At 30.5% G+C, this 26822-nt stretch overlaps 2 protein-coding genes and 2 long non-coding RNA genes across 7 annotated transcripts; 3 read left to right on the top strand and 1 right to left on the bottom strand.

Annotated features, from left to right (window-relative positions):
* Positions 1-667: 667 nt before the first annotated feature.
* LOC124846885 (uncharacterized) lies at positions 668-3539 on the bottom strand. Of its 4 annotated transcripts, none has more exons than XR_015783799.1 (5): positions 3004-3539; positions 2772-2826; positions 1778-2614; positions 1165-1487; positions 668-1032 (listed from the first exon to the last, which is right to left on the bottom strand). It is a non-coding gene; the product is annotated as an uncharacterized LOC124846885 (long non-coding RNA). The 4 variants fall into 4 exon arrangements; XR_015783801.1 differs by having other exon boundaries at positions 1165-1950; positions 2524-2614; XR_015783800.1 differs by having other exon boundaries at positions 1165-1255; positions 3004-3535.
* A 3003-nt stretch (positions 3540-6542) lies between these two features.
* On the top strand, positions 6543-8629 carry LOC124846886 (malate synthase, glyoxysomal). Its single transcript, XM_047324258.2, has 4 exons — positions 6543-6914; positions 6996-7321; positions 7437-7767; positions 7868-8629. The coding sequence occupies exons 1-4, from the start codon at positions 6555-6557 to the stop codon at positions 8522-8524; spliced, it is 1674 nt and encodes a 557-aa protein (XP_047180214.1). The 5' UTR covers positions 6543-6554; the 3' UTR covers positions 8525-8629.
* A 13253-nt stretch (positions 8630-21882) lies between these two features.
* On the top strand, positions 21883-24980 carry LOC124848207 (malate synthase, glyoxysomal-like). The gene is made up of 4 exons (XM_047325847.2): positions 21883-22335; positions 22793-23118; positions 23570-23900; positions 24148-24980. Exons 1-4 carry the CDS (start codon positions 21958-21960, stop codon positions 24811-24813), a joined length of 1701 nt encoding a protein of 566 aa, XP_047181803.2. The 5' UTR covers positions 21883-21957; the 3' UTR covers positions 24814-24980.
* Positions 24981-25327: 347 nt separating this feature from the next.
* Positions 25328-26221, top strand: LOC148206922 (uncharacterized). The gene is made up of 2 exons (XR_015786598.1): positions 25328-25710; positions 25804-26221. It is a non-coding gene; the product is annotated as an uncharacterized LOC148206922 (long non-coding RNA).
* The last annotated feature ends 601 nt before the right edge of the window (positions 26222-26822 follow it).

The raw sequence follows: 26822 nt of genomic DNA, 5'->3' as shown, positions 1-26822 counted from the left end.
GGTCTGCTTAGGGAGGGCGTAAAGCAGAAGACTTTGCTCTAGCTCAAGCCTCCCCCGATAGGGATAGGTACGAAGTTGCTGTACCGATAGGTGCTGCTGGAGAAGGAAAGTCTTTGTGAAGTATTATTTGACAATACGAAATTTATGAGAAATTCATTCAAAACTTAATAAAAAAAAAATTCCTTTCAAAATGCAATACCAATTTAAATGAGTGTATATTGAAAGCATTCTAATCTTGTCACAATTAGACTAATGTTGTCACGTATTTCAAAATTGCATACGTCACTCATTATTGGTTAAGATGAACATTACGCATTACGCAGTTATTGTTTTAAACGCCGTCAGCAAAAAGGATCAAATTGAATATTTTTACAAAACATGAAAATACTTTGAGCAACTCAAAAAATAAGAGGATCACTTTAGACAAAACTAAATAACTAAGAGATCAAAATAGGTATTAAACCAAACAAAAATTTTGAAAATTTCCACACACCATATTATCTTAATTCTTTAAAGACTAAAGTAGAAAAATATTTATAAATTCTATTATTGTATAAATGAAATTATACTCATCTAAACCTTGATACATTCTATCCCATTCAAATCCAAATCTAATTTTAAAATCAATGATAATTGACAATATTATTTACTTTTACATTATAAAAAATCATAAGAAAGGAGGATGTCTTTAATATAATTATACTATTAACATTTCTTAAAAAACTGTTATATCATTAAAAAAAACTGTTATTTAGTGAAGGTTTTTATTCCAACAATTTGCGAGACCCCTGCTATTCGATTTATATTGCGGAGGTTTTTTTGGAGTTTTAACCTCTTTTATTAATGACTTATTTTGTGTCTAAATTTAGAATTGGACAGCATCTAAAATGAAATTGTCTTTGCCTCAAGAGAGGATTGCCAACGACGGCGTTTGATGGCATCATCAAGGATTTCGAGAAGTGTAGCTGCTTGTGGGAGTTGGACCTGCAATGCTTCATACACTATAAATCCTCGTTCATGGAACACTCCTCTCTGCAATGCAATAGTTGACCTTTTATGTCAAATATATACATACATAAATATATATATATATATATATATATATATATATATATATATATATGTATTTATTTATTTTGGAGCACGTAATTTTAAAAGAAATACCCAAAAATGTGAGACAAACATCTTGGAGTACATAGGCATCAGGATTACTTACAAACAACACTATAATATTCAGAGCACAAGTTTACTTCCCCTGCAACTTTTGATTTGCCATCAGTAATCAATAATGAAGTAATATAATATTTAATATCTATTATTAGAGGTGTGTGTGTATATATATATATATATATATATATATATATATATATGAAGCACAATTCCTAAGAATGAAGTATTAGTACTGGAAGAAGAACTTCCTCTTTTAAGACCAGAGTTGAAAAGAAGTAATGAAGTTACTGCAATCTAGGTGTATAAGAAAAATCAACCTGCAAATAGTCATATAAGAAATTATTCTTGAAACAGCTGGAATGCACCGGTTTCTTTTTCACTACAGCAACTAATACTCTTTATACGATATATGGCATCAAGCACACAAACATTCAGAAAACCATAACTAATCAGCAATAAATAACGATTTTAGCAAGATGTTATAACTGATTTAGAAGTAGAACAAGACCAACTGAGTAAACAAAATAATCTTAGAAATAAGAATCAAGGATGAATCAAACAATGTCTCAATTTATGTATAAATCCAATAAAACAGATATTATCTTACCTTGTTGATATTTTTTGCAACTCCATCGTTAGCCTTACAACCTTTATCCTAATAGCGTACAGAGGTGTCATCAAGAAGACAATAAAATATCAACATAACTAAGAAACAAAAGAAAAAAAAAGGTAAAAATATTAATCAATTTAGCTTCAACCTCAACCAATTCTTCAACACCCCTGTCCATCAAATAAAATCATTAAACATAAGTCCAAGATTAAAGCTTATTGTCAATAGAAAACGGTGACCAAGCTGATGTGATGGATAAACAATAATCACCCTTATTCAAACATTGCATCTTTCAAGGACCAAAGGCCAAACACCAAGAACATAATGGGATAGAAAATGAAGAATTATATGTTAGTGTAACTATGATTAAAACATGCTTTGTTGGAGTTCATCCATAGCCTATGATTTCTTCATCATATAGAGAAAAATTAATCAAATTACAATATAATATAAACCATGTTAGGATAATTTTAATAGAACATGGAAAACTGGAAAGAAATCATAGAGATAAAGAACTAATTATAATGCTTACATATCACTTGAATTTACAACTATCATTGAAAGGTACACACTCAAGAAAGGCAATTTGTTGTAAAATCCAAATCAACTCATTACAAAGATGCAACTAGATTCAACCTAGCAGTAATAGTTTCGTGAGTTTACATGAAAGTTCAGATTTTTTCCATGGTGACAAAAGAAATTATTAGAGAGATAAAGGGATGAGGTGAAGTGAAGTAACCAACCTTGTCACACCTCTAGACTGAGAAGTTCTCTAGCTGAATGTGTCAATGGATTTCCTATACACAGGTTGCTTTTGGCCAAGCTTAGCAGAACCTATGAAGACAATATCATGATTCAGAAACTAATGCAAAACAATGCAACATTAATTTAACATAACCAAGCAAAAAAAGGATAGAACCTACAGTCATGGTTTGCACCTGAGACAACAAAAAAATACATGACATTAACAGGACAATGAACAGATTCTTACTATGGTGAGGCCCTGACAACTTCATCCTTAGTTTATTGGGAGAAATTATTCCAGCCTGTATAACCAACGGCATACTTATTTCATCAAATTGCCAGAAGAACTCAAGTAGCAAAATTTCTAACAGAATACACTGCATAATCAATTATACCTAATACATGACCACTTTCTTTTCTACCAAAAGGCCCACCCCACCATTTCAATCAAAAGAAAAATGAGGGCAAATGAATCCTACCTTTCAACCTCTTCGCGGCCATACTCACCCTTATTTCCAAAGTCATCTTGTAAGTCGTCTAAATCCCTTCTTCCTTCAAGAAGCATCAACCGTCGCCTCCGCCGCTGCAATAGCAAGTCTACCAACTCTTCCGCCCTCCGCCGGAACCCCTTCCATCGCAATACGAAAACCTCGACATCATCGGCCGCATAGAAATCCTCGCCAACCGCCTACGCCTCTGGTACCAGTTGGCGCCCCTCATAACCTCCCTTATCCACGAAGGCTTCTCCCCTCCCAGCATCGAGGAAACTATCGGCATCTTCGGCGTAGAGCAGAATCACCTCATAACAGGTCTGCGACTCCTTCCTCCAGTTCAATGCCAATCTCCTCTACGAGATAAACTCCTCATGTTTAGGTTTGATGAACGCATTAGGTAAAAAGGAAAGAAGAAGAGGGAAAAACAAGAAGCTGAAAACGTTAAGAGAGCGGGTAGAGGAAAAGCTGAAAATGAAATGAAAGTGGGGGAAACTGAAAAGTTTAACTTAATATTTTCGGAATTTCGTGAACCTCTTCAAAACAAGTTTAAAACCCCCGCAATGAATAGCTTTTAGATAATTCATGAGACAGATCTTCGATTAAATTAATTTGCAGAGGGTTTTTATAACCTCTACGAAATAACCTCTAGTAAAAATCATTTTTTTATTATATATATATATATATATATATATATATATATATATATATATATATTGTTAAAAAATATATATATATAAATTCTTTGTATTTTGATTCAAAGAATTTAATGTGAATTTAAGTAGAATGCGAACTTATAAATTATTAAGAATCATGGGATATTAGAAGTCAATTAAATAAATTTTATAAATTTTGAAAAAACAATTCATTCCATTGTGAAAAATAACCACTTAGAGAGATAAGAAATATATAGATTAAGGTTTATGTCTCCACCATCATTGACACTTAAAAATTATTGATTTGTTAAAACAATTGAGACAGTAGTCTATGTGAAGTATTGTTTGACAATACGAAATTAATGAGAAATTCATTTAAAATTTAATCTAAAAATTTTTCTTTCAAAATGCAGATTTAAATGCAATACCATTTTTAAATAAGTGTATATTGGAAGGTTTTAATCTTTGTTATGTTAATTAGATTGATGTTGTTGTGTATTTCAAAACTGCATAGGTCATAGTGTTTTAAATATTGTCAGTAAAAAGAATTAAATTAAACAATTTTTACAAAAATATAGAAACATTTTGAACAACTCAAAAAAAATAACACCATCACTTTAAACAAAACTAACAAACTAAGGATCACTTTAAAACAATACTAACAAACTAAGAAACGAAAACATATATTAAACTAAACAAAAATTTTAAAAAGTTTTGAAAATTTCTCACACACCATATTATCTTAAATCTTTAAAACCTAAAGTAGAAAAAGATTTATGGATTCTATTATTATTTTATAAATGAAATTATACTAATCTAAATCCATATACAGTCTATCCAATTCAAATCCAAATCTAATTTTAAAACAAATGATAATTGACAATATTATTTACTTTAACATAATAAAAAATCATAAGAAAGAGGATGTCTTTAATATAATTACACTATTAACATTTCTTAGAGAACTGTTAATTATATATATATATATATATATATATATATATATATATATATATATATATATATTGTTAAAAAAATTAAATATTTATATTTATAACATAATGATGCTTCATATTTTATAATAAATTAAATTTTTATTTATAATATTTTAATGTTTGCAAATGTAAGATATAACAAAAAAATGATAATCTAAACAATATTATTTAATCATATATCACCATTTGATTTAATCTTAATTAATTTATATAAAACATTAAAATTTAGTATATAATTACACGTGAAAGTTTAGACTCCCATTAGTTATGGATTCAAGTCGGCCATAATTGATAAAAAAATATTTTGACATAAAAACAAGTTTATTAACTGTTTTTTTAATAAACAAATATAATTATATTATTTAATAAAATAATAATAAAACGGATGCAGAGTAATTTGATAGTTGTCAATCAAGCATCTCCCACTTAATAAAAGTGCCAAACAGGGATAGTGACAATGAAAAAAAAAAGAAAGGTGTGACCATACGTTAATAATAAATTATACTTTATTTTCGAGCATACAAAGTAAAGAATTAAAATTAAAATTTGCTGAAAGTCACACATCGACTACAGATAAGATCAAATTATAATATATAAATGAGATGTAACCAAATCGTTATAAGTAATATAATGAATAAGTAAAAATATCGTTCTCTCCAAAGGTATAAATGAATAAATACAAATTTTGAATTAATTAATAAGTCTGAAAACATGTATTTTTCATACTTATCAACAAGTCGGGTTTTGTGGAGATGAATTATGCTTTAAAACTCATTTTCTAATATGGTATTAGAGTCATGGTTAGAGTCTATCCTAGCGATATTTCTTGTTTTTTGGTATTTTTATTCCACTCGTTGTCGGACCACTATCAGACCACCCATTTCTACTATCAAACTCGATATGTCTATACCTCGACGTGAAGGGCACTAGAGACAAGGTCATTCACCACTAATACTTTTATTATTTTATTTATTATTTTATTTATTATTTTAATTATATTTTAGTTATTTATTTTTCATAATAAAGAAAAATTATAAATATTAATAAGAAAATAATAATATAATTAGTTATGTTTAAAACATAATTACATAAAAGATATAATAAATGTTTTTATTATTTAACGTAAATATCAATAATATATATAATATAAGCGATTTGAATCGAAAATATAATTATTTTTATAAATATTTTATTAATATTTATTACATAATCAAATATGTTTCGAAAATACCAAATATATGTTTTCTGTACTTATCTTTTTAGATTTTTATAGAAGGATTAATGCGTGGACTTATTCTCGTTTTTTATACATTTTTTGTGCTTTTATTATTAATTTTCTAGAATTTTTTTCGCCTTTAAATAAATAAAGAACTTATAGAGGACGCAATACATAAACTAAATCTGAATATATGAATCTCTATCCATTCACATGTTTTCGTTGGAAGATTTCTGCCCAAACTTTGAAGACCCAAAATATGAAGACCCTCAATCACTGAGTTGACGTGAAATTTGTGAGTATTTACGTTCACAAGAATCTTAATGATATATGGTGTAGGGCTTTGTTGTTGGATGGAATATGGGCTTGGTAAGCCCAAGATAAGAAATATCGCATTCTCTCTTATATTTGTTGTGCCCGCGAATACTGACAAAATTTGGGTTAAGCATTTTGTGTTAGGAAGACATAGTTAGAAGGATTACGTATTTCAGAGAAATCACGTCAGATGGATCCGTGGAAGCTACATCTTCCTTTAACGCAAATCCAAACACGATAGTAGCGCCAAATGCAGCCCACAGCATTCCACACTTCCCAAGTGAACTACTTGTTGTATATAAATTCAACACAACCCTTGTTCTCGTGTCACATTGTATTTTTCACACGAAAAAGAAGATGGAGTTTGGAAGCAACGGCTCTTACTATGATGTGCCAGAGGGAGTGGATATTCGGGGAAGATATGATGCAGAGTTTGCAAAAATCCTTACAAAAGATGCTTTGAAATTCGTTGCTGAGCTTCAACGTGAGTTCAGGAACCATATCAAGTATGCATTAGAGAAGAGAAGAGAGGCAAAGAGGAGGTACAATGAAGGGGCTCTTCCGGGGTTCGATCCTGCCACCAGGTACATAAGAGAGCAAGAGTGGGTGTGTGCACCTGTTCCACCAGCTGCTGCAGATAGGAAAGTGGAAATCACTGGTCCTGTCGAAAGAAAGATGATCATCAATGCTCTCAACTCTGGTGCTAAAGTCTTCATGGTTAGTACATCTACTCACCATCAAAAATTTTTTTACACTTGCTTTTCACCAACTGCTTTTTCTTTTTTTCTTTTTTCTAAGGCTGATTTTGAAGATGCACTGTCACCCAGCTGGGAAAATCTTATGAGAGGCCAAGTGAACTTGAAGGATGCCGTGGATGGAACCATAAGCTTCCATGACAAAGTAAGAAACAGGGTTTACAAGCTCAATCATCCAACAGCAAAGCTTTTTGTGCGACCGAGAGGTTGGCACCTACCCGAGGCACATATATTCATTGATGGTGAACCTGCAACCGGTTGCATTGTTGATTTTGGCCTCTTTTTTTATCACAATCACTCGGAATTTCGGCGCATTCAAGGTGCTGGCTTTGGCCCCTTCTTTTATCTTCCCAAAATGGAGCATTCAAGGTAAAAAAAAAAACTATATATTAAGAACCCTGTATAAGAAAGGTGAAATTGCGACTCTGATTTGAGAACAACATAAAAAAACATTTAAGTAACACGAGAACTTTGTGATTGATAGGGAAGCAAAGATATGGAACAACGTCTTTGAGAAGGCCGAGAAGGTGGCAGGCATCGAAAGAGGAAGCATAAGGGCGACGGTTCTGATAGAAACACTTCCTGCAGTGTTTCAAATGAATGAAATTCTGTATGAACTGAAGGAACACTCGGTGGGTCTGAACTGTGGACGTTGGGATTACATTTTCAGTTATGTGAAGACCTTCCAAGCTCACCCAGATCGCCTCCTACCAGATAGGGTGCAGGTTGGTATGACTCAACACTTCATGAAAAGCTACTCTGATCTTCTCATAAGGACGTGTCACAGGCGCGGTGTGCACGCGATGGGAGGAATGGTACGTAATGGAACTTCTCTGGTTTACTACTTGGCATGCTTGTTTATAACCTCTAAGCAAAGGGGTATCTATAGATTGAAAAGTTGAAGCTGTTCAACAGGCGGCGCAGATTCCAATCAAAGAGGATCCGGTGGCTAATGAGTTAGCACTGGAACTTGTGAGGAAGGACAAACTTAGAGAAGTGAAGGCAGGGCACGATGGGACTTGGGCTGCACACCCTGGTCTCATTCCAGCTTGCATGGAGGTTTTCAACAACATCATGGGCAATGCTCCAAACCAGATAGAGACAAACCAACGTGAAGATGCTGAAAACATAACTGAAGAAGACCTATTGCAGACACCAAGAGGAGCCCGCACTATGGAAGGTCTGAGATTGAACACAAGGGTGGGGATTCAGTACGTGGCAGCATGGCTGAGCGGAAGCGGTTCGGTGCCTCTTTACAACCTGATGGAAGATGCTGCGACTGCTGAGATTAGCAGGGTGCAGAACTGGCAGTGGCTCAAGTATGGAGTGGAACTGAATGGGGATGAAGTTGGAGTTAGAGTGAACAGAGAACTTTTCGGCAGGGTGGTTGAAGAAGAGATGGGAAGGATTGAAAAGGAAGTGGGGAGAGAGAAGATGAAGAAGGGAATGTACAAGGAGGCTTGCAAGATCTTCACTCGCCAATGCACCTCCCCAACACTTGATGATTTTCTCACTCTGGACGCCTATAATTACATAGTCCTGCATCACCCCAGAGAATCTTCAAAACTTTGAACTAAGAAAGAGGTCGTTTGAATTCTGTCTCGTATAGTTAACTCGTCCTTTCTCCAAATATCAGTTCATCAGTTTATGGAAAACGTTCAGAATTTCGTTCTCTAATAGTTCTGTGTCACCATCTTAAATGAGTTATTGCATACCATATTTGAACCTAACTACACCGCCATGGATGTCTGGAACAGCGCACCAAAAACTCCCTAACACCTTCACCTTAACAACTCATGAATGTTATCGCTTGAGTCTCCAACAAATGCCCCCATTCTTCTTCCATATTTTAACAATTTTTTTAAACAATAAATTACACGTCACTGTTTTATTAATATGTATATTTAAAATTGATCCATCACAAATTACTGGTTATAAAAAAATTGTCAAAAAAAATTATTAAAAAGAGATTTTCGTTCTTCAAACGCTCTTCGACCTCATCGAAACATACAAAGAAACAGGAACGATTGTCGGAAAAAGCAATCACCTTCCAGCGCTTGGGAATCACACACCATAGAAAAATATTATCTAACACATAAATTTAGAGCACACTAAATTTAACTTTATTTTTATAAAAAATATATATTATTAGTCCCCATATAATTGTTGAGTGTTATTTTTTAACAAAATTTACGAATACAATTATTTTGACAAAAAAATTGCAAATTTACATTACAAACACTTTGTGCAACACTTCATATTATTATGTTTGACTGAAATATTATGTTTCGAATAACAAATATGCAATTGATGATTTTATTTTGATTAAAAACTTTAATTTATATCTTTTCTTGAAATCTAAAATATATATTTAGTATGTAGTTCCTATAAGCTTCATCTAACATATCTTAATCTAAATTCTATTATTAAAAAATACCAATCATAACCATATTAATGTTACTGTTTGTAATGGGCATGAATTCGGTCTGTATTGAAAATTGCTTCCTTCACCTACTAATTTCTTCCTGCACCAATCAATTTTCAAAAATGACTATTTTATCTATAGTGTTTATTAATTTCGGAACAAGCTTTCTGAGACAGGAATTTTCAAGTTTCCAAAATATTTTTTTCAGATCAAAATTTTCCGAAACAATTTTTGTAACGAAATTTTTTAAATGAGATTTTCTATATAAAATTTCTGAAACTTGTGAAATATATTCCGGAATATGTTTTCGGAACAGATTTCGTGAACAAACTTTTACGAACAAACATAAAACCTTCTGCAATTAATTTATCGGAATACTCCTACATGAAAATATATTCTGAAAAAAGCTCTCCAGAACATATAAAGTATTTTTCGGGAAAAAAAATAAACTTTCAAAATGAGTTCTTTTAGCATTTTATCTCTTCTTCGACTATGTAGCGGTATGACAATGACATGGTAGGGAATGTAATAATGAAGGATATTTGAGTATTTTCCTTGTATAATGAGATATAAGATAAAATTTGAAGGGGTGCAAAAAGCAATTGTGAATAACTGTTCAACCACAAAACATTTACGGGAATTTCTTTATAGGAATTTCTTCCTGTACCCCATCAAATTTCTTTACAGGAATTTCTTCCTGTACCTCAGAATACAAAGAAAAATACTTCAAAAACCTTCCCCATTACACCACACCACGATTGTCATCACCAGTGCTACCGTATCACTGCTACACAGAAAAAGAAGAAGAAAAAGAAAAAAAAATGTTAAACGAACTCATTTCAAACAGTTTTTTTAGATAAACATTCCATGTGTTCCAAAAAATATGTATTTCGGAAAGTTTCTTTCGAAATTTCCAAAAAGTATTCTGAATGACATTCACATGTGCCGGAAATTTTGCTTATTAAAAAATTAATTGTGTTAGTATAGGATTAGTAAGACATGAGCGTAATGACTAACTTAATTAACTCTGTTTGCACTATATATTATCATTACTTTTATCCCTTCCTTTTTTCTTTTTGGACACACTCGTCATTTATAATGTCAAATCTTTTGTTAAATATGCTTGAACGATTCAAATAAAATGAATTTGTGAGACAACTTTTAGTGTCTTGAAAGTGTTGTAAATTTGTTTGGTTCTTCAAAGATTTTTTTTCAAATGGTTAATGTTAGAAATATTTAACATAATTTAAAAAATAATTAATTAAAATAAAATTCTATTATTATAATCATTTTATGCAATATTAATTTTAGAGATAAATAATATTTATGGATAAACAATTTTTTACATATATTTTATTGATTACAAAATTTTTATTTTAAATTAGATTTATTACAATTGATGCTTAAATGTCTCTCTTTTATCTATAAACATCATTTATTTGTATGGAGAAAATACAAAAAACATACCAACTCATGAAAAGTGTTTTTAGTACGTTGTTCTATGTTATCTTTTAAAATATTGGTATTCATAAGATTTATAGATTATTCACTTCATTAAACTTGACGGATTGGTATAACTTAGAAGAATTTTTTTACTTTGTGTAATGATAGTATTTTTTCTCTAAATGCAATACTTTACGTGTCTCAATCCATACTATTTATATTATTTTCTTCGATTATAATTGTATTATATTTCTGTTATTATTTGTTTGTTTTGATGAATTTTCTATTATGTATATCTCTATATTATTCTTATATAATTATTATTATTTATTTTGATTATTTTTTTATAACAGTAAATTTGTGTTGCACTTATCTTTTTAACTTCATATTAAAGGTCTATTTTCTAATACATTTATTTTTTTCCTTTACAACTTGTTATTGTTTCTTCTTTTAATATTTGTTGTGTCACATTTGTGGTTGTGATTTCTCAAAGCTATACATGTTTTTCATTGCTTGTTGGCTTCTCTAACACCACTTTAGTTGATTAAGATCTTCTCATTCTTCTAAGAATTACATTAGGTGTGTAGTTCCTAGTCAAGAAAACATAGTAATATGCAAATTTTTAAAATCTTATATGCGATAAAACATGCACCAAAAGAGTGAAATAAAAACATTGATGATGTTTTACTTAGTGATAATTTTCTAATGGCAACCTTCACATATGTTCACTAAATTTGAAAAAAGTGAATATGTTATTATGTTTATATGTTGATGATATGTTAATTTTTAGCATATACAATCATATGATTATTTATATAATCTAAATTTGAAATGAAAGAAATAAGTGAAACGAGTTAGAATCATTAAAAAAAAAGATAATATATTATTATCCTAACAACAAAACATTAAGAAACTTCTTGAAGAGTTTGACTTTAATAACTTTAGGATGAAAAACACTAATTTGGATTCTTAGTTGAATATTTTTATATTATAATATTATTCATACTGCATCGTGCCTTCAAAATACACTAATGAATACAACTTTTAATGTTTTAAAATATATTAAAAGAAAGTACCAGCATAAGTGTATTTTTAATATTAAATAGAAAAATATAAAAAAACTCAACATAATCTAAACTAAAAAAAACACCTAATGCTAACTATAAATTAACGAGAATTAAGTTGTTAACCTCAATACGTACAAATCATTTAAAGCTTATTATATTTAAAGATATTTTTTAACATTTAGTTTCCAATCGAGATCATTAAAATGCATTTACAATAGTTATAAAATATATTATGAGGTATTATAAGTTATGTCATTGAATATAGTGATTTTTTTATACTCACTAAATTATTGGTCAATTTTTTTTTACGAGAGCATTTTGATGTTTTGATAGTATTTTGATGTTTTTATACTCACTAATATACACCTTTAATGTTTTGATAGCATTTTGATGTTTTTACGAGAGAGTTTCATCTTAGTTGAGTTTATCTAAGCGGTCTTTCTTTCTATTTCCTTTTCTTGAAAAATCACTAGAGTGAAGGGTCTTTTCAACTTCAACGAGTATTTGACAAGGGAAATCATCATACTTTTTCTCCATTTTTTCATGAGTGATTCTTCCTGCACTTCATCAGTCTTACTCTGCACCTCCATATTTTTTTATTATTCCAATTGTACCCTTGTCAGAAACATATTACTACATAAAATCTTTTCACTGTCTGTTTGTATGTGTTGTTTGTATGTGGTATTTGTATGTGTTGTTTATATGTGCTGTTTATATGTGCTGAGATGCATTTCTGGGTTAGATGCATTTTTGGGTTGAATAGGATGAAGGTCAATGCCTTAATCGCAGTGGTTGAGAGGACGTCAGTGTTGGGTTGAATGCATTTTTGGGTTAGATGAGACGAAGGTCTGGGTTGGATGCATTTCTGGGTTGGTTGGGATGAAGATCAGGTCGAGGCCTAGTGGTTGAGAGCACGCCAGCGAAAGAACAACGGTTGCAGAGGTTGTCGCACTTGAAAGTGTGATTGAACGTCCACCGTAACCGCAATTGGAAGTGCGGTTCACATCGCGTCGCAATTGAAAACGCGATTCATATTGCGCCGCAGTTGAAACTGCGATAGCCGCACTATTTAGGCCTATATATAATTGAATTGCGGTGAAGGAATGTTTTCTTACTCTTTCTTTTTTTGTTTTGATTTACTAGTTTTTTAATTTGATTTGTTTTTTATTTTTTTATTAGTTTATTTAAATATTTAATATTTTACCCGTAAAACTTTTTAATTTGTATTTTTTTATATTTGATATTTATTTAAATATTATTTTTACTGTAATTAATTTTTTTTAATTTTCAAATTTAAATTTGTTTGTTAATTTTTTAATCTATAATTCTTTATTAATATTTTATTTTTCAATATAAATTATTATTTAATTATTTGTTGTATTTTTTTAGTTTTTGATTAGTTTATTAATTTAAATTTAATTTATTGTCTTTTTGTGATTTTTAATTAAATTATTATTGCATTTTTTTCAGATTTTATTAAATGAAGGACATAACTATCAATTGGGAGGTGCAGGGTGAGGTGTAGGGAGACTCACTCTTCTTTCATTGTCGCAAATTTCCTCCATTCTTTTCAATTTCAATTTTTGCTTTTATGTTCTTATTTTTCTTAAAGTTTTCATCTACTTATATTTCCACCATCTATGCTACTCAAGATTAGGGATGACAAAAAAATCAGCGCCCGCGGATATCCGCAGATAAAATCCGTGATGGATAGTTGATACCCGCGGATATTTACTACCCGTAACCCGCGGATAGTGGATATTTTAATACCCGCTTATAAACGGGTCGGTGCGGGTATTATACTATCCGTACCCGCGGATACCCGCTACCCGCAAAAAATAAAAATAAAAATTTAATTTATATTTTATTAAGTTAAATTTAATTAAAATTAACATTAATTTATATTTTATTAAGTTAAATTTAATTAAAATTAACATTAATTTATATTTTACAAGATTAAATTTAATTAAAATTGAATTTAAATTTATATTTAATTTAATTTATATTATATTTTATATCTTTTTCGTAATTCTATTTAAATTTTATTTTAATAATTTATTAAAATATTTTTTTTTAATATTTACGGATCTACGAGTATTCGCAGATTTTAAAATACCCGCAAATATTTTTTAAACGGGTATCCGTGCGGGTAGCAGGTGAATTTTTTTTTGTCGGATCGGGTTACGGGTAGGCACTATCCGTGCCCGACCCGACCCGTTGTCATCCCTACTCAAGATACATCAAAATCACAAATGTAAATACAAAATGCATTTGTTTAATGGAAAAAGTAATACAAAAACTAACAATAAAAGAAATAGATAAATAAAAAAACAAAACATGATGGTTATAATTATAATTTCTAATGAAAACCTGAGAGATTTCCATTGAATAACAATGAACAATATATTAAAATAAAGATTTATAAATTTATTATCTTTAAAATATAATACTAGAAATTGAGTCAAACTTTTTATATCAACTAGTTAATAATTCATTCATTAGATCCAATTTTTTCTACATTTTTTCAACGTATTTATTTATTTATTTTTGTAATTAAATAATTTCAATTTTTATTTTGATTTTATCTATTTCTTTTTTTTTTATTTAAAACTTTAAGAAAATGAATTAATATAGATTTTTCACTTTTATATACTATTTTACTTTTATTTTTATTTTTATTGAATGGAAGACTTAGACTTTCACTTTCAGACCTCCAAAACGACAAACTGATAGAATCATACGTAAGAATATCAAAACAGTCTTAAAATGGTACATCGTGTGGTTTATATCAATCAGGGTCCCCTCCTTCACTGGCGCATTGCAGGTTCATCTGCTTGTGCCAAATTACCAACAACAGATTGGTAAAAAAAGAAAAAATAGGTAAATAAGAATAAGAAACTTGAAATAACATAATTCCGGAAGTAAATTTTAAAAAGATATTGAATAAGTATTGTTTTCATTTAATTAAACTGGTGGTACTTTCATCTTTCGTCTACCAACGAAACAGAATCTGATATGGCCCCAAAAATATCATAGGAAGTGCCAATGTTTCTTATGGTACACTTAAAAAAAACCTTGGACGGTTGTGAGGAAGAGTAGTACAATTTTGTCACAATCATCCCACCCTAGTGCACGCTGGACCCCACCCGCACATGGTTTTCATTAACCCTACTTTGACTCCTGTTGGAAACAACACCCCTGAACAGGATTTGGTATTGTGTTAAAAAATCATGGATGTGGGATCTCTTTTACATATTTTTAAAAGCAACTAGTTGTGCTCTACTGTGTCAATTTGATCATTAATTTTAAAAGTGTTTAGTTGGTTTTTATTTAGTAAATTTTGTATCAATATTATCCTTTCCGTTAAAAAACACTAATGGTACTAATGGATTGATGATATGGCAATATGAATCGGTAACGTGTCAAGTTTAAGTTATGTGTGTGGTAACATAGTAAACAATGAGAGGTTGAGGTGGATTTTACATATGGATTTTAGAATTTGGAAAAAAATTGAGTTAGGGCACAAGGTATCGGTCCTCCTTCTCTGGCGACGCTGATTTCCTGGTCTCGCCGACCAACACCAGAGAATCGCCCCATCGAAATTCCTACAACCAAATTTTAAGTCCAAATTCACACAAAAAAATATGGACAAAATAGGAAAATTTCATACATTATCGCAGAGCTAATAGATCCAATGTAATATATCATTTTGATAAAACCAAAACAAATTAAAAACGGTTACACCCATAGATTACACGCTTATCTCATCAGGGAATGGTAAAAAAACTTGATTTTTCACATCAAAAACCTGTTCTGGTGGTAAAGTTACCATAAATAAAAAAAAAATACAATTTTTTCCCTTGGTTACTGCTTCTCATCATCCATTGAAAATTCTCAGCAACCAAAAACAAAAAACACCAACACATTTCATTCCCAAATACATAAACTCTAAAATCAAACCCCCAAATTACAAGATCAAAACCCTCAACCTTGGGTCGCCATCCTGCAGAGAATAATAGAACCACAGGAACAACCCCAAATCGCAAACTAGAAATGACCGTATGAATCCTCAAAACCGCGATGCATCCTCACGCAAGCCCTATCGCCGTAGAAACACCGGAGAACAGAGACCACCACACCACGAAACGTCCGTCCGCTCTTCATGACGACGCCATTAAACAGGGACTCTAGCACCGCAAATACGTCAAGAATCGAGCCATCGCAGAGGCGCTACTGCTGCAAGACTCACTACGTTGCGAGAAAGGAGTTCGCATCCTAGACACCCGAACTCACATCCCCAACATGCAAAAACCCCCCACCCATAACCAAGAAAGAGAAGAGAAATGAAGTCTTCTCCCCTTGCGGCACGAACCGAGAACAAAAGAAGATGTAGAAATTGAGTGAAGAAAAGATGAAGGTGGGTGCTCGTGCTCCCCTAATCCGCTTCTAGTGAGAGAAGAAGAGTCTCATGATTGACTTTTGTCCGAGAGAAAGAATGAACAAAGAAAGGAGAAGAACCCAAAACTGGGTTTGACCGTGAAGGAAGAGAACCCCTAATCAGCCCTAAATCACATTTTCCCCAAATTAAAAAACCCCATCCTAATAAAACATCATATCTTCTATAAGTCAGTTACACGTCAGTACGCAAAAAATAATATATTGAAACGTTGCCAATAACTAGTGTCAGATCATCAACTCATTAACTCCGTTTGGTTATACTTAACGAAAGGGATAAATTAGATGTAAATTTTATTAACTATGGACATATTCTAAACACTTTTAAAAATATGGACTGAATTGACATTATCCAGCAAAAATGAGGACCAAAGAGGGTATTAAACATTTTTAAAAGTATACCTAAATAATTATGCCCATATACTAAAAAATATTAATAACATTATTTAAATTTATTACAAAATTAAAAAGAAAACATTATTCACAAACATTAAGTTTTATTTTAGTGTTAACTTATATTTTATTTTAAATAGTTTTAATCATTTAAAACTATTGAGAAATTAGTAATTTTTAAAAAAATAACACTGCATTGTAATTAGAAATAAGATTTAGTTATTTCGGAGGTCCCTATTTATGTAGATTTGTGTCAATTAAGTCCGCCTATTTTTTTATTTCATTAGGTCTTTATTTCTGTAAAATTGAGTCAATTTTAACCTTGCAATCAATTGGATTAGATGTAAGACCTATGAAAAATATTGACCTTAATAGTAATAATTTTATTACTAATAGTAATAAATTTCTTAATGAGTGAAAAATATAATTAATAAACTTATATAAATAAAACGTGATAAATTAAACAAAAATTTACAGAGACAGTAAACATTTTACAAAACTTGAGACATGGGTTCAAATCTAGCAATGATTAAACCTAGAAATAACTATTACATAATTATAAAACTTGTTTAAAAATATAAAATACTATTTAATAGTAGTATATTATTCACGGGTGCAATATATGGGAAAAGACAACATACACTGCAGAATAGCATTAACATCCAAAGCAATTTGATTCCATTCAATATGATAAAGCTTTGAAGAAAGTGCACATTTTTTTAGGGTCCACACATCTCCTTGTCACCCCAACATTGATTATGATTGTAAACAATATTACAACTTTAATTCATAGATGATATTTATCGTCGATAATATCTATCCAGCTTTTATTGTCAAATCAACAAAAAACAAATGATAATATCTATCCAGCTTTTATCATCGAATAAAAATTATAGTACATTTTCAACTTATTAATTAAACATTTCATGTATTATCGTTCCTTTTATTATAAGTATATAATTGGAAATTATTAATTGATATTATTTTATTTTAACGATTAAATATGTTTTTGTCTATGAAAACTAAACTTAGTTTGTATTTAAAAATTTAATTTTATCTAGTCTTTTAATTTTAGAAACAGATTTTCCAACTAATATTAAAAAAATTATTAAATACTATAAATAATTCAAATGTTATTATAAAATACATTAAAAATGTTAAATAAATTTAATAAAATTTAGTTATAATAATTAAATTCACACATTTCTAAAATTATAATACTAAATTATATTTATACTTTTGAAAAAAACTAATGCTAATTTTTATTGAAAGTTAAAAAATAAAATACTTACATAAATTTAAATATTGTTAAGTGTTGGGGACAAGTGGTTTCCTCTACCCTCAATCTAATGTGATGTCTAATTGATTAACAATTTATGTTCGTATGTTTGTTATAAAATAGTTAATAGTAAAATTTTGATACAATTTGTTCTAGTTTAAAATCAATTTTTAATTCATAATTAAATTCTTTTACAAAATTTAACCGTAAAAATTTAAATAAAGTTATATTATTTGATATTTTACTATAATTTTATTATTACCACTTGGTAGAGGAGAGGAGTCATTGGCATAAAAAGAACATAAAAAAACAAAATTCATAACTTAGAGTACATTTAAACAATAGTTATGACAAAAATTAGTTTATATTTTTATGTTTTTAGGTTTCGGACATTCTCTTAAAAATTAGTTTGTTTTTTTAATGTTTGAGTTTTCTTTTAGTAGATTTTTTTAAACTTATGTATTTATATATACAAATATCAGGATGTAAACATTTTTAATTGAATATTGAACTTTATTTTATTAAAGAGATAGTTTTCTTTGTTCTTGACTTAGATTTTAGGTTCTTATCATCTATTGACATTTTTTTGTAATGAATTACTTATCAATATTATTGATTGTGACATTTCTATTATGGGTTCTTATAAAAGAATGATGTTTTGTGATGAATTTTTTTATATATCAATTTAGTAGATTGTGACATATATAATTTCGATCTATTTTTATTTTTTATTTATTTTTTATATTTAAGAAGAGATTTAAAATAAATAAATAAAACGATGGTAATATTTTTTTATAAGATCGAATATCACCTGGGGGTATGGGGGAGACTGGGCATGTTGTCTGTGTCTTTAGGAAAGTGACATATAGGCTGACACAATTAGCATTTCGCATCTGGGAAGAAGAGGATGAAGTTGTCAAATAAAACACGAACTTCACTTCACAACAAACCACCTTAAAATATATAAAAAGCCAACAATTGTTATTTTCAAAAGGATAACGAAACCAATACTTAATTTATTTTGACAACATTTTAACAACGTTTACGTATTATTATGTGATTGATCTATGTTTATATTTATAATTATTATTATTATTGACTGTGAAGTAATTTTGGACCAATCATATAATAACACATAGATAATATTAAAATGTTGTCAAAAAAATATTATCAAAGTATCATTATATTTTTTTTTAAATGATAAAAATTGAAGTAATATTACTCATGTTTTGGAATATAACTAAGATCACTCTATTTTATTTTTTATTTTTGATCACTTTGTTTTGTTGATTTTTTTCATTGATTTTATTTGTCTTTGAATTCTTTACTCTCCCTTCTAAAATAATAATTTTTTCAACAACAATTTTACATAACTTATTTTCTAATATTAACATATGATAAAGAAGGTAGGTCTACAAAGATAAAATTTAGTAGCAAGCTTTGTAACATTATTTTCTTTTTCACGGCATTTATAATTGAGTGAAAATTATATTGATTTAATCAAATATGTAAGGCTTTTATTCTTAATTTAGTAAATATATTTTCCAAATTAGTAAAAGGGTATTAGAAACACAGTGTTGGTATGAATAATAAAATTCTTTAAAAAATACTTGCATTATTGGGTTTGTCATCAACGTTGCTACTGTTCCAAACCTTAAAAAAACTAAGTAGTGAAAACAATAAAATCATGGATCTTAGTCTATTTTAAACATAAAATACCATAACTGTTATTAATGATTAATTAATTAATTTTATGGCTATAAAATATTGAGTGGAGGGAGAGAATTTTCACAAGATTTGGAGGGGGAGTGCGTGTATATAAAAGAAAGCAGAACGACGAAAAATAATTGGATAACAAATTATCATATATAATAATATAAAAAGGAATATAATAAGTATAAAATATTGAATTTTTTACAAGGAAAAAATAAACTAAATGATATATATATATATATATATATATTGATTTTTTTTTGTCTAAATTTGTTATTCAAATTTACTTTTTAAATATTTTTTTTGAATTAAATGATTATTTTATTAATTTTATGGTTTAAGTGATTATTTCTTTAAATTTTAACCATTTTTTCATTTGATTTTTTTAACTTAACATTTTTTACAAAACGATTACCTACAAAATAAATAAAAATTATAATGAAATTATGAAAATTATTTATATTTAATTTTATAATAATAATAACAATAAATTTTATTATCATTAAAAAAAAGATGAATATATATATGCAGATGTGTTTTCACTGGTTAAAAAGTAAAAAAATTCAACACAAAGTCTATTACTTGTTTTAATATAAATTTTATTTTTAATTAACTATTATGTACCTATATTTGTATTAATTTATGTTTGAATTAACTTAGTAATTTTTATTAACGTTAATTTTATTTGTAAGCGTTAATGTATCGGGATTTGAGTTATTTTTTATCTCTAAGCCTCTGTTCGCTTGAGGTTAATTTACTTGTCCGAAGAAATGTAAAGACGGATTTCAGATTATTGTTTTGTTTGTTTTTAAAGATTTGTGCGCATTTGAAAGCACGGTTTGCAGGATAAAAGAATTTTCCATTCTCTCGTCTGTGTGCAGATTTGCAAGAATTTATCAGCATTTACAATTTTATCCCTTAAATATAGTGTGTTTGACTAAAATGATTTACAGACTGAAATAATAATAATAATAATAATAATAATAATAATAGTAATAAAATAATGATGATAATAATAATAATTAATGTTAATTTTTTACTATTTATAAACATTTTTACAATTAAATATAACCGTTATCATTTTATTTCACTTTAATAATTATGGACATTTTGGTAATTTTTAATTTCTACCAATTAAACAAAAAAATATCCTTTACATTAATCAAATCCCCTCAAATTCATCCAGTCACTCTCCCCCAATTCTTCTCCCCCAAGTGAACACACCCTAAAGCTCCTCTTTTTTTCTTTTTTTCCTTTTCTTCCCATCACCTTCTTCTTTCTTCCACCTCTAGCCACGTCCCCCACCTTTCAACTCCATATTCTTCTTTCTCTCTTTCTTCTTCAACTTCCACCATCATTTTTTTTTTCTCTTTTCACCACTTTTTCCTTTTTCTCTTTCTTTCAAAGTTTCTATGATTTATTAATTGTTATTTAAACTTGAATTGAAGTTGAAAACGAAAAATGAATATAAAAAAAACAATTAAATGAGAGTAAGAAACAAATTAGTAACTAAGACGTTTTGATTTGTACTTTTAAATTTTAAAAGATACATAGTCATATAAAATGTTTATAACTTATACAAGATTAAAATATACCAACGAAAAAAACACAAAAGGGTGCAATTCTGTTTTCAAATTTATCAAAATGATACAATTTAAAAAATATTAAAATTATGTCAACTTTGTACAATTTTATTGTGGAGAAGTCCTTCCAATTGGATATGATTTTAACTGAAGTTATACTAAGCCACGATTTTAAATTATATCATAATACTACTAACAAATTGACACAACTTTAACTAAAATTAAAAAAAAAATACAACACACAAAATTGTATTAAACTGATAGAACTTCAATTTATATCATAATATACTAATTGTATTGTGCTAACACAACTTTAATTAAAATTTTAAAAAATTATAACATCTTAAAATCGTCCAAGTGAGCATCACTTCTTAATCAATTCATACCAAGATAACTTTTTAAAAATTTGCACTATTTTAGTAAATTTGAAAAATAAAGTTGCAATATACCAACAATGATTATACAGATTATCTGAATCTTAAACTCTTAATTACATGCGTTGTTACTGTTAACACGAAAATTTAATTCAAGGTGTACGGAGGAAATGATTTATAGACCTAATTGCGACCTTGCTTTTTTGCTCACATGCCATATTCTACTTTCAGAAAAGAAATATCTAGCCACCGTTGCAGGAAGAAAGAAAGGCCATGGACCATAGAACCCATCCTCCGTCGGCCGTGACTGAATCGTACTATGATGTACCAGATGGAGTTGATATTCTGGGAAGATATGATGAAGAGTTTGCAATAATCCTGAAAAAAGATGCTTTGAAATTTGTTGCAGACCTGCAACGTGAGTTCAGGAGTGATATCAAGTATGCACTAGAGAAGAGAAAAGAGGCCAAAAAGAGGTACAATGAAGGGGCTCTTCCGGGTTTTGATCCTGCCACCAGCCACATAAGGGAAGAGGAATGGGTATGTGCTCCTGTTCCACCAGCTGCTGCAGATAGGAAAGTGGAGATCACTGGCCCTGTTGACAGAAAGATGGTCATCAATGCCCTTAACTCTGGAGCTAAAGTCTTTATGGTTAGCACATTTACACTCTACACTACTATGCCTCTGATTTCAACCAAAGTTGTTAATCCATATTTAAGTTTAGAGTTTAGACATAACAAAGAACATTATAAAACTTTGTGTACACTTCCGTCTCAAGTCTAAAACTTTTATCTCTTCTGTTGACTGTGCTTTTATTTTTTTAATTGTACCGATTTGAGTTTTTTAAGTTTTATGTCATTTTCGAATAAAATTTCATGCTGAAGACATCGTGGCCAGACGGAGGGACCTAATTATAAAGAAGGGGGACTTCAAGATTTAATTGAGATGGTTAGAAACTTGAAAGATTAAAAATCTGCATTCAGAATAAAGAACTATAACCAAGAGTGTAATCAAGTCTTATATTTTTTTCAATTGTTAAAGGGTTTATTGAATTTGGTTTATACCGGAACCATAGCACTGAAAGTTGTTAATGTTTGTCATTTCTAAGGCTGATTTTGAGGATGCACTGTCACCCAGCTGGGAAAATCTCATGAGCGGCCAAGTGAACTTGAAGGATGCTTTGGATGGGACCATAAGTTTCCATGACAAAGTCAGAAACAAGGTTTACAAGCTCAATGAACAGACAGCAAAGCTTTTTGTGCGACCAAGAGGTTGGCACCTACCCGAAGCACATATTTTGATTGATGGTGAACCTGCAACTGGTTGCCTGGTTGATTTTGGCCTCTACTTCTACCACAATTACTCAGCATTTCGACGCACTCAAGGTGCTGGTTTCGGCCCTTTCTTTTATCTTCCCAAAATGGAGCATCCAAGGTAAGGACTGTGCTATGCAGTCATGACACGAGCCAAAGAACAACGCTATTTCTGTTAGTAATTTCATAAGTTGGTTTTAGTATGATACACGTAAGGAAAAAATTTGAAGGAAATTCTTTAGTTGGTGTTATTTTGGTATTAAAATTACAGTTTCATTTCGATTGTCATCACAATAAAGGTATGCATGAAAGATCAGCAGCAAGACAAATTTCTAATTCTGATTGAAGAAAAACACCAAAGAACTTGTTCATGTCGAAGAAAAAAACGACCGAATAGTTCTAAAACATGTTCAAAACTCAATGAACCCTCTTATGCATGATCTAGGGTGTCCAAAGGGATTACAAACTATTATATGGAGGTCAACACATCCTTAATCGGATGGTCCAGCAGGACCAGCATTTATAGAACTCTGTATTAGGGAATTGTAATATGACAACCTTGTGATTGACAGGGAAGCTAAGATATGGAACAGCGTGTTTGAGAAGGCTGAGAATGTAGCAGGCATCGAAAGAGGAAGCATAAGGGCGACGGTTCTGATAGAAACCCTTCCTGCAGTGTTTCAAATGAATGAAATTCTGTATGAGTTGAAGGACCACTCTGTGGGTCTGAACTGTGGGCGATGGGATTACATTTTCAGTTATGTGAAGACCTTCCAAGCTCACCCAGATCGCCTCCTACCAGATAGGGTGCAGGTTGGCATGACTCAACACTTCATGAAAAGCTACTCTGATCTCCTCATCAGGACCTGCCACAGGCGCGGTGTGCATGCTATGGGAGGAATGGTATGTAATGGAACTACTCTAGTTCACCACCGTTAACATGAATAGTTATTCTTAAGCAGTTCGAACTTTTAAGTGTCTGTTTGGTTTTTGTGGTACTTTTTAGGAATGATATGTAATTGAACTACTTTAGTTTCTGCATTATGCTTTAGTTTACCAATGAATAATTACAAACTCTGATTCTATTTTATTTCTTTTTTAAAACTTGTACGTAGAAAATGTGTCTGATAAAGTTGAAATTGTCCATCAGGCAGCTCAGATTCCAATCAAGGATGACCCAGTGGCTAATGAGGCAGCACTGGAACTTGTAAGGAAGGACAAGCTGAGGGAAGTGAAAGCGGGGCACGATGGAACTTGGGCTGCACACCCTGGTCTCATTCCGGCCTGCATGGAGGTTTTCAACAACATCATGAGCAATGCTCCTCACCAGATAGAGACAGTGAAACGCGAAGATGCTGCAAACATAACTGAAGAAGATCTCTTGCAGATACCAGTAGGAGTCCGAACCGAGGAAGGTCTCCGGTTAAACACAAGGGTGGGGATTCAGTACTTGGCAGCATGGCTGAGTGGAAGCGGTTGCGTGCCTCTTTACAACCTGATGGAAGATGCTGCGACTGCTGAGATTAGCAGGGTGCAGAACTGGCAGTGGCTCAAGTATGAAGTGGAACTCAATGGGGATGGAGTTGGAGAGAAAGTGAACAAAGAGCTTTTTGATAGAGTGGTTGAAGAAGAGATGGGTAGGATTGAAAAGGAAGTGGGAACAGAGAAGTTCGAGAAGGGAAACTACAAGGAGGCTTGTAAGATCTTTGCTCGCCAATGTACATCCCCAGAACTTGATGATTTTCTCACTCTGGAAGCCTATGATTACATAGTCCTGCATCGCCCTAAGGAAGGAACCTTCAAAACTTTGAACTGAGAAAGAGGTTGGTTCATTGTGCCTAGTGGTTGGGTCATTTGGATTCTGTATTGTGTACTTTACGTTGTTGATGTGAAAAAAATCGCAAGGGAACGATTTTCACAGGATTTCATGTTTGACTTGGTGATCCTTATTTAATAAAAAGGGAAATGTTTTTCGTTTTATTACATAGTGAGAGTTCAGCCTTCTTCTAAAATTGTGTCAAACTACAAAATGTGCTATTTTGGATTTGCTATCTCGCTCTTGCTGAGTGTCTGGCTGAAGTCTAGTAAGAGGCTGAGAGCATGAAAATTTTAAATTTTGGTGGTGCAACATAATGAAAATAAAGTTGATGTGAAGATAAGATATCATATATGGAATTAGTGAAAGTTGATGCATTGGTTTTTAATGTAATGTTATTATTATGGAAAATGATATTTGAACAACCATTTTTGACAACATTTAGACACGCGCACACGTGTCAAAATCTGAGTGGTCCATTTTCATTTAATTTTTCCAACTGGACCACTCAGATTTTGACACGTGTGCGCGTGTCTAAATGTTGTCAAAAATGGTTGTTCAAGTGTCATTTTCCTATTATTATTGTAGATGTAACTTTTTTGTTAAAAATAATAATTAAGAAAATAAAAATAAAGTATTCCTTAAAAATTATTAATCATGTTAAGTGTACTATATGGTTAGACGGTCATGCAGATAAGATTGAATGGAAGAGGCCATTAGAAGGGGACGATCGAAGCCATCCCGACCCCAGTAGTCAACATCTCTAAACTACACTTTAGATCAAGATTATTGGTAAGCGTTATTTAGTAGGTAATGAGTCTTGATTGGACAATGATTAGGGTTTCACTAATCTCAGACTCATCTTGAAACCTATAAACAGTGGTCAAAGGTAACAAGGTAGGTGATTGTATTACTACAAATTTAAGAATTTGTTGTGACCTCGATCGAATTAATTACTGACTTGAGCGTTGAAGTGCCTTTTTTTGATAGGTACTTCGAACCGTTTGGAGTGAAAGAACGAAGGATTTTGAGGACATTCAGAGTTACCTAAGCTTACTTGGAGAAAGTGTAGAAGATCCTCGACCTTACATCTAAAACCTTTTGGCGTCCACTGTGGGACCCGAGTGATCTAGAAGAAGACCTAATGGTGACCACGAGAAACATGAGCTCATAGAACCCGATAGAAATGATCAGAGTTCTACAACAATTTGAAGATGCAACAACAGAATGAGGGAGAGTTGGCCGCCCAGAGAGCGGAAAATGCGGCAAGGGCTGCGCAGGAGAATAATACTACATCCTTCCTAACACCTTTCTCAAATTCTCTTAGCATTACACATCATTTTTGTAAGAGTTAAATATGTTTGTAGTCTTTTAACATCAAACAAAGTTTTAGGTTATATTTGAGCCATTTACTTCGTTCTACATATTTAAACTTAAATATTAGTTTTGAACATTATTTAATATGTAAAAAATATTAGCATCATTGAGTTAGAAAGATAATATCCATTTATTTTTAAACTATGACAGCTAAAATGCATTAAGAACAAATTTAAATTTTACATCCAAGTTTAAGAAACTATAAACACATTTAACTTTTTTCTTTTAATTATACACATAATTATTTTCTTCATTATTCATTCACATGCCAAAGTTGTCTTAGCATTTTTCAAAACTTTTCCATTCCCAAAGTCCTTCAAGCATATCAAACATGAAGATTTAACTTATTTCTCACTCAATCAACAATTAAATCAAATAAAAGTTAAGAATCACCTAATACCAAAGATTTTCATTTTAAAATAATTCAAACAAGATCAACACTCTATTAGTTGTACTTCAACCAAATATACACAGTAATAAACTTATCAAAATCAAATAGAAATGAACATCATCACATGGTGTGTAATGTGGAGTTTAATTATATTTCAAATTGTTCGGTATTTCTTTATTTGATCTTTACATATTGAAAGATATGAAATTTTATAATTAATGCAAGATAATGTTATAATTTA

Source organism: Vigna umbellata, chromosome 1 (genome assembly GCF_029865625.1).
Source record: "Vigna umbellata cultivar VRB3 chromosome 1, Vumbellata_1.0, whole genome shotgun sequence".
Taxonomy (NCBI): domain Eukaryota; kingdom Viridiplantae; phylum Streptophyta; class Magnoliopsida; order Fabales; family Fabaceae; genus Vigna; species Vigna umbellata.
The sequence above is the reverse complement of the archived record's forward strand: the minus strand, read 5'-3'. Positions and strand labels throughout refer to the sequence as shown.